Source organism: Gigantopelta aegis, chromosome 4 (assembly GCF_016097555.1).
Source record: "Gigantopelta aegis isolate Gae_Host chromosome 4, Gae_host_genome, whole genome shotgun sequence".
NCBI lineage: Eukaryota > Metazoa > Mollusca > Gastropoda > Neomphalida > Peltospiridae > Gigantopelta > Gigantopelta aegis.
Window position 1 is genome coordinate 16491556 of NC_054702.1, and position 9942 is coordinate 16501497.

At 37.8% G+C, this 9942-nt stretch overlaps 1 protein-coding gene across 1 annotated transcript in view; it reads left to right on the forward strand.

Moving 5' to 3' along the window:
* LOC121372728 (fermitin family homolog 2-like) overlaps positions 1–9942 on the forward strand; it is a 99765-nt gene that overhangs the window by 78394 nt on the left and 11429 nt on the right. Inside the window, exon 9 of the mRNA XM_041499206.1 lies at positions 9819–9925. Within this exon, the coding sequence (XP_041355140.1) occupies positions 9819–9925 (107 nt within the window). The remainder of the gene's footprint in view (positions 1–9818; positions 9926–9942) is intronic.

The window sequence follows — 9942 nt, forward strand, 5'->3', positions numbered from 1 at the left end:
TATGTTTATGATTATAACCGACCTCTTAAATACAATTAAAAACAGTTGTATTTAATTGTTGATTTACGAAGTCCGGATTATATCAGATAAATTACAAGCTACTTGTAATAAAACTAACTGAACTGTAGAACATTAGGTAAAAACAACCAGTAAACCAGGTTAGATTGAAATGGCCGTTTTATTAAAAAGGACATAAAATTATAACATCACATCACATTATGTAATAGTAAACACCTGACAAAAGTAGGTGTTCAGGAAAGTGAAATGACATAGTAACATTACATAATAAATGCGAAAAGCACTGTTGTAGGTGGGGGAAATCCGCCACCTTGCTAGATAAGCTACTTCCAGCCGGCAATAGCTGAAACTAGCAACCCCCACCCACAGCAGTTTGACTGACTTAAAAGGCCATATCAGCCTAACCTGAATCGAAACACCCATCAGAATAAAAATACGATACAATTATCCATGACAGCACTGGGTTTATTAAAGCTATTAATAATAGGAAGTACATACAATCTAGGGTTGATTCACAAGAACCTTTAAATACACACGTTCCCTTTTACAATAATCTACGAGAATGCCATGCATCCGACGCAGTTTTTTGTATTGAGGTGTGAGAATGCATGTTTTATCAATATATTTTTATTTTTATGTAAGAAGCTACGAGAATGCCATGCATTCGACGCAGTAAGTTAGTTTTAGCTATTAAAGTAAGAAAATCCCATGCATTCAACTCGGTAAAAGTAGGATTTCCATACAGTAAGCCACAAGAATGCCATGCATCCGATGCCACTGCCTGTATGATAGTAGTGTAAACTGTAATTCACCATAATTCGAAAGATGGGATTCTAATGTATCGCTTAAACACGTTAGAATTCCACCTGCCCATAGCTTGTATCTCTGCCTCTGATACCCCTTGACTAGCAGTGGTGCTAGCAGCACCTATTCTAAAACTGTGACTTTTGTAATGTTCGGACCTGTATCCTGCTGCAAGCAATGCATTTTTCAATATATTGCAAAAATATCTGTAAGAAACCATAGATCCTCCCGGGAATACAAAAATACAACCCAGAGAAGAACCTCGAAGATGTAGATACCTGTATAAAGTATGTACTGGGCAAAATTCCTCTATCGCTTGAGCATTAAGAGATAGGGTAATTGGGGCAGTGTGATAATGACCCTTGAAAGAGTGAAAACTTATCTCCACTCTGGAAGAATTTTGCAAACCCTTTTTGAAGAATTGCACATTCTTTGTCTGTAGAATATTCCTACTGTTTCCACTGTAGGTGATTTCCCCAATGCGCAAAAATGCATGAAAAGCAAGTAAAAACATTGACCGGAACATAATTTTGTTGTATCTTGTTGGACAAACTTCATCCAGAGCATTTATAATTTGATACAATATATGTTTTGTCAGTGGGCGCCTGAAATCTTGTCTTTTATTTATTTTCTTTAATCCTGCTAGCATTTTCCGAATAATGAAAAACTGTGTGGGATCTTTAAAGGCCCCCAACTTATGTATATATCCTATAGCTGACATATAAGTTGTGATGGTTGAACTAGCAAAGCCAATGTCCACCATGTGGGCAATGAATAATGCCACTGTATGTACACTAATTGGCATGGAGCACTGCATATGCAACGTTGTGTGTATGAATTGTTGTAGCAAACTGAATGCTCTACGATATAACTGTTTAGACTTATCAGTTAGTGTTGCATCAATGAGTCAAAGGACTGTCTCGTTTAAATGCGCAATAACTGCTGTGGAACTGTGGTTGGAATTCTGTCCATCTGTGGGGCTGCTTGGTGAAAGTATGCCACCTGTAAACGAGACAGGTAATCAGCCAGTACATTTAGTTTTCCTGGTATATGTTTGGCTCTAAAATGAATATTGAATCTCAAGGCTGCTAATACCAATCTCCTGACAAGACCCATCATTACGGTATTGGGCGATGTTTGTTTATTTATTATAGCTACCACTGTATTATTATCAGAAAAGAACAAAACTGATTTATTACCCAGTTGCTGTCCCCAGTGCTCCAAAGTTAGAACAATTGGAAATAATTCCTTGATGTTAATATGGTGTTGCAACATATGGTGCCATACCCCACATTACTAGCATCTGTATACATTTGTAGTTGTTCTGACGACTCCCAACTATTTGGCAAAAACATAGTAGTCCCATTGAAATGTTCAATGAACATTGTCCACACCTTCAGATCTAATTTCGCCTCTTTGGATAGCCGAATATGGTGACCTGGATTGTAAATCTTACCAGTTAGATTAATCAATCGCCGCAGAAATGTTCTGCCAGGTACTATCACTCTGCATGCGAAGTTTAATAAACCTATCAATGACTGTAATTCTTTAAGTGTCACTTTTTCCCTGCCTAGGAATGCCTGTAGTGATGTTTTTATTTTTTCGATTTTGTCTAGCGGTAATCTGGCTACCATCAAGTCAGTGTCTAACTCAATCCCCAAGAACGTAATACATGTAGTGGGCTCAACAGTTTTCTCTTGCTTTATTTTAATTTGGACATGTTGGCATAGATCTAAGAAATTTTGCAATGCATTTTGACATTAAAAAATCATCTAAAACATGAACTACGAACCTGGCCTGAAAATAGTTTTCCATTATCCAATGTAAAGTAGAGCTGAACTTTTCAAATAATTGGCACGAAATGGAACAACCCATGGGTAGACATCTATCATAGTAATATAACCCTGCTATTTCCATACCTAAGAGTTCATAATCTAATGGGCTTATCGGAATAATTCTAAAAGCAGACTCTATATCAGTCTTTGCCATCAACGCCCCTTGTCCCAGTTGGTTAATTTGAAATATGGCCTTATCCAAAGTTTCATATTGTACTGATTTATGTTCATCAGAAATCCCATCTTTAATTGAAGACCCTAAAGGATAGGACAGGTGATGAATAACCCTATACTCCCCTGGTTCTTTCTTGGGAACTAGCCATAAAGGTGAAATTTGTAAGTTGGCAAAAGGGTGTGTGTTAAAGGGTCCTACAATCCTACCCAACTCTATTTCTTTGTTAATTTTTTTCATCAAAACACCTGGCATTTCTATAGCAGATTTTAAATTTGGACTAGACCTATATGCCCGAGGTCCATTATAACACAATGAAAAGCCATTCTTAAATCCTGCTTCTAAAAACTGTACTAATTCTGAATCATATCCTTTTAAGAAGGGACGCAAATAGTCAAATTTAACGGGCGTTACTCTGCTGACTGGATCCTGTTTTTTGGTTTGCTGCTGAATTATGAGGTGCTGCGGTATTGGTATAATTTGCTTTATCGAATTTTGAGCATTTTCGAAAGGAATGGGGTCCACCACAGGCTTTGCAGACATGCTTGAACCAGCAGTTGTTTCTATTGCATACCCCATTCCTCTGAAAGGCAAAACAAAATTTATTCTGACCTACACTAATATATGGCTTGAACTGAACCTTCGTGGGTGGCACTGAATGTCCAGTTGCCATGGCCTCGAGGAATAGCTCATTATTTGGCACATCAAAAGGTAGTAATTCGGGAGAAGCTTGTCTCCACTTCCTAAAATTAACATCATAAGTTATGGCAGCCTGATCTCCCGCCTTCTTGGCAATCCGTTGGACGATATTTGCATATTTCATCAAAGAAACTGCCAAATCCGGCCTGGTCTTCACTACGATTGTGACATATATTTGGAATGCCGAATTCCAAACATCCATAGGCCGAACAGGTACTGGTCTTGATTTCGGGATCAACGAAAAAGTATTCGTTTGAAAAGAAATGTCAAACTCATCAATGGGTCGATTTTGCAAAAGCTGACCAAAATCAACAAACTGGTCAGACCAAATTTTTTCTTTGTGACGAACGTCAACATTTATATCAAGAGGGCGGAAGATGCTACCATTCAAACCATTAATTGAATAATCATCACGACCCAGTGCTGCCGTACTTGTCAGTTGCTCTATGGCACCAGTGATAAATGTCGGCTGTTCCTGTGACGTACTGGGCGCTGGTGCGGTAGAAATGACTTCCCCGAAACGCGGCCCCGATCTAACATCTTTAGCAGCAGCTGGGCTGGTTCCTGTTGCTGACGGAGCTTGTCGCAGGACCAAACCCTCTTCCTTCAACTGGCGTATCACCTCAGCAGCAATTGCCGACACACCGGGACCCGTTGTTGTTGTCTCAGACATCTGTGATGTGGATTGCCCCGACACATCTGGACCCGTTGTTGTTGTCTCAGACATCTGTGATGTGGATTGCCCCGACACATCTGGACCCGTTGTTGTTGTCTCAGACATCTGTGATGTGGATTGCCCCGACACATCTGGACCCGTTGTTGTTGTCTCAGACATCTGTGATGTGAATTGCCCAGACACATCTGGACCCATTGTTGTTGTCTCAGACATCTGTGATGTGGATGGCTCCACAGTCTCCTCAATGGTTGCTGGTCCCCTTGCAGACCGCCCCCTTTTTGGTCTTGCTAAAGACTTGTTTCCCACGGCTGATTTTCGTTTACTTTGCGGTGGCATTATGCTAAAAAAAATGAAAAGTTCATTAAACCATAACATAGTTGCCAAGTATCTGTGATACACAATTTTTACATGTATTAACTATATGAATACGCTGTTATCTCACTGGCCCATTTGTACATAATGCATGTTAAGACAAAAATAATTTTAACAACCACTGTTAAGCTTACTGAAGCCAATTAATTAACACTAATCACTACATGTGTCTCGCAAAAGCCCACATGTGATCCACTCAATATCTAGAAACACACCAATGAAGCTACAAAAGCCCACATGTGATCCACTAAATATCTGGAAACACACCAATGAAACTCACAAAAGCCCACATGTGATCCACTAAATATCTGGAAACACACCAATGAAGCTCACAAAAGCCCATATGTGATCCATTAAATATCTGGAAACACACCAATGAAGCTCACAAAAGCCCACATGTGATCCACTATATATCTGGAAACACACCAATGAAGCTCACAAAAGCCCACATGTGATCCATTAAATATCTGGAAACACACCAATGAAGCTCACAAAAGCCCACATGTGATCCAATAAATATCTGGAAACACCAATGAAGCTGTTTAAGCACCTATATGTGCACCTGCAACTGCAAGCAATTCAATAAATATGATATTGTGCAACTGAATTTCTGTCAATAATGTCAGCCTTTTTTTTTTTTTTTTTTTTTTTTTTTTTATTATATTGTCCTTTTTTTTTTTTTTTTTTATATTATCCTGTTTATTTTTATTTATGTATTTATTTACTTACTGGCACACCTGCCGACAGTACGGTATGATGAAATCACCGCCCCACGTACGCTCCTCGAATACTTAGGGATCCCGTGCAAAGCGTTCAGGTGAACTCTGTCGCGGCAAAATATATCTACCGGACTTTCCTTTAAACCTCTGTGTTTATGATAGGTCACATTAGCAATATCAGCTACCAATGGCTTGATGCTTTGGTTAACCTCTCTGACCTTTTGATTGTAAACTGACGTGGGCAGATACCGAGTTTCTAATCTAGGCAACAACTGCATAATGCAGACATGCCGTACAGAACATCCTAACAGAAGCCATTCCGCAATTGAAATTACATGCCGTGCTATTTTTGTCGGTACGACCTCAGTTCTATCTATATCGTTACCTCCTATTTGTAACACAACCACACTGGGCTTGAATGATTTCAAATGTTCACGGAACTGACCCTGAAATAAATCGTTCACACTGCCGCTACCTTTCCCGACAAATTTTAATAGAACTTCAGATTCGTCCAACCTGAGGTTTTTCCAACCAGAATTCCTCCTATTGACGACTTCCCCAAGCCTACGGACATAACTGTGACCCAAAACTGAAACTTTAACCGGCATGACCAATTAACGTTAAAATTAAAAATAACAATTGTGTCTTACCTGTACGAAATTATTTGAAACTGACGCTGCTGTTAAGTGACATCACGACGTGAGGCTATTTAATTAGCCAACGTGATCTTCCTTACGCAGTCCTTTTGCGCCCTGCTAAATGGCATACAAAGACATATGTTTATGATTATAACCGACCTCTTAAATACAATTAAAAACAGTTGTATTTAATTGTTGATTTATTTTCATCATAAAATGATTGTGGCTTTGTCAAATATTGGAAACAGTAATAAAGAAGATTTAGAGATTGGACCCAGTAATCAATATTTCGATTAAAAAAATATCATGTTATTTATATGGTTCTTAAGTTGTCATTTAAACAAATACTCCCCCACCCCCCAAAAAAAGAAGAAAAAGAAAATTCATCACAGGCAAAAGTAGTGATACTTTTTAGAATAGAGAAAAAGATCACTTGCCATTGAATTATTTGTGTAAGCTTGCAATATACATGTAGAATGATGATTTTGGAATGAGAGATGCACTTCAATACCCTTTATTTTTTATGTTTAAACTGAAATTATTTTAAAATGTGTCCGTAAAAAGATAAAAGAAACAGTTATGAGAAAACAAGTGTAAAATCATTTTATAGAAGAAAAAAGATAATAGACTTAAAACGACCACACACTTGGTAACATTAATACATTTTATTCTTATGTAGACTCAGTTAAACATGAAGGTTATCAAGTTGATGAAAAAGGGTGGTTTTTGTTTTTATAAATAATAAGACAAGGGGACACCATCACACCCAGCTTCTGTACACGGGCAGCTCAATGATATGGGTTTGTGTGCCAGAATATGTGTTAGCATATCTTTAGCCATCTGGAACTGTTACCACACTCCAGGGTTTAACAACAGGGGATCGGGTTACAACAAGCAGCCATAGACATTATCTAAGACAAGTTTAGCTTTATGTTTCTGCTCTTTAGTAAATACGGGGATAATGACTAGAGCTTATTTTGTATAACAAAATAACTATGTCACTGACTTGGCCAAAACAAAAGGAGGTTATAGACCCCAGCAAGCAGGTTATTAACACCATTAACTTTGTTTTTTAATTGGATAACATTTACTTCAACATTAATGTTACATATTATATTTATGTAAATAATGCAGGTGGCAGAAATAATTTATACCAAAGGATGATTGTTTCATTTCTGCAATAATAAAAGGGCAGATTTTAGCTCTTGATAGAGTATTTGCCTGAGATGCAATGGGTCATAGTATAGATTGCCTTCAGAGGACTGAATAATTTTTCAAAATGTATTATTATTATTTTTTATTATTATTATCAAACTGCCCCCTTTCTGTTTACTTCTTTGGGAAGAAATGAAACCGAATCCAATCTGGCAACTCCTCCTATCTTTCAACTTCTTTTGCTGTCCACCTCCGCATCACAGTCCTTGTCTCTCCAAAGCCAACAGGTGCTTTTTAAATCTGATATACTTTTATGGCTATTTGTGCCATACATGTGGCCCAGCCAGTGTTCCATGTCTTTTCTTTTCATAATAAAAATAATCGCTGTGTTCAAATTAAAAATACTGGCATGAGACCATGTCAACAACAGGAAGTTTACACCATTAACTACTTTTACGTGCAGTATTACATCATTAAAAGCTTCCACCAATAATTGATTAAATATTTTTGCTACATTTTGAAGCTGATAACTAATATGTAACAGATTTTATAGAAAATGCTTACCTGTTGTTAAAATAATAAACACATGGTAATATCTAAATGCACATAAAATCTTTGTAAAATGTTACACTGATTTGTGTCATATGGATTTCATTTTAAATTTGTTACTGTCAAAAGTTTCTGTATTAATAAGATGTACGTTAGTGATGCATGCATCCTGGTGGATGATGCCAGGGGTGCGCATATTCCCTCAGACTCAGAAATGTCTTAAAAATCCATTGGTTAGCGATTGTACATTATCAATTTGTTGTTTAATGAGGGAAGAGGGGGGTTATAGGGGCACTGTAATATCTTGGTTGGCTGAATAGTTCTGGGATATATTATGTATCATCTTTTGGTGTATTTTGAAACACTGTAGGTGCCCCTTACAAAAATGTGCACCCCATCCCTAGACAGATCCTGCCTCCTCTCTTGTTGATGGTGTTAAAGTGATATGTTAGTATGTTAAAGCAGCTTACAAGGACTGACATTTAAGACTCCATTGTCTAGAGCCGTGCACCAGGTAAAAGTGTAAACAGTCTGCAGGTGATGAAGCTGCTCCAGTGTGGGAGTTAGCACGAACTTCTGAACAGCAGTACGCTACAGATAACTAGCAGCTTTGGGTGTAGCCTTGCCAGATGTCGAGATGGTCGGGTTTTCTCTCTCAGCTTACTGTATTGTCCGTATTTGTGTTAGGTCTTGAGCACTAATCCTTTAACAATCTTAGTGGTACTCAGTATGTAGGTATGTCTTTGATGATTACAAAGTTAAAGTTTGCTTTGTTTAACAACACCACTAGAGCACATTGATTTATTACTCATCAGCTGTTGGATATCAAACATTTGGTAATTGTTACATGTAGTCTTAGAGAGGAAACCAGCTAAATTGTTCCATTAGAAGCAAGGGATCTTTTATATGCACCTTACAACAGACAAAATAGCACATACCATGGCCTTTGATATTCCAATGGACCCTACACCGATTATGCATCAAGCAACCACTTTACCATTGGGCTATATCCAGCCCTCTTTGATGATCACACCTCATGGAAGATAAGTTGTTTAGGTTGCATAACACCAGATCACTTTTTATTGTTGACTTTGTTTGGTGTTTGGTTTTTCATACATTATGAGTACTGGGTAATTGCACAGAAAAAGAGTATTATGTAATGTTAAATAATCCCATAAAACTATTTCAGTTGTTCAGTGTTTAATCACAATAGTTGTGTTTTATATAGAGAGATCATTCTATCCAGCCAAAAGTGAAAAGCATTTCCATTATGTGTTATACCCAGTGAAATAAATTTACCATTTGATGGGGGTTTGACTGATTTATGAGTTTTTATAGTCAGCCTGATCAGAATGATTTCTGTGTGCTCAGTCTGATGAGTATATTTGCTATATTTTATTTGTACAAAAGAAGAAGAAAAAAAACCTATGTAGTGCCGAATTTATGAATCCTGTTTTTCTTAAATACATGTGTTTAAATATTATAAATTTATGTAGGTACAGGCTTTGTAAAACTGGCCCATAGTCACCAGTTTTAGTGCGGTGGTTAAGTATCAGATTTAAGGCTGGTAAGTACTGGATTTGCATCCCGGTAGCAGCATCCACCCAGCACACGTTTCAACAGCTCATTTGGGAGTCCATGGTCACTACACCAACTTCCTCTCTCAGTATCCACAAGCCATAAATCCCTGTCCTAGACAGACACCTCATATACACATGTAACTGAAGTGTGTGCCAATGACAGCATGCTTGAACCTTAATATTAGATAGCATGAAAAAAAAAAAAAACCCATTAAATTTTAAAAACTAAAATGAAATGAATGAAGCATATAGTCTGATAGGATTTTTTACTGTGTTTGCAGTACAGGATTCATTGGATTTGTGGGAGCGGGATGTAGCCCAGTGGTAAAGCGCTCGCTCGATGCGTGGTAGGTCTGGTATAACAAAAGCCATGGTATGTACTACCCTGTCTGTGGGATGGTGCATATAAAAGATCCCTTGCTGCTAATCGAAAAGAGTAGCCTATGAAGTGGCGACAGCAGGTTTCCTTTCTCAATATATGTGTGGTCCGTAACCATATGTCTAATGCCATATAACTGTAAATAAAATGTGTTGGGTGTGTCGTTAAATAAAACATTTCCTTCCTTCCTTCTTCATTGGATTTGTTTTCTGTTATTTTCAGGATGTGAGACCCAGCCTGATGTAAACCTGACGTCTAAGAAATATGGAATCAAGCTGTTTGTTCCTGGTTCAGAAGGCATGCAGGAGATCTACCTCAGGTTTGAACTGGTGAGTCTCTACACATC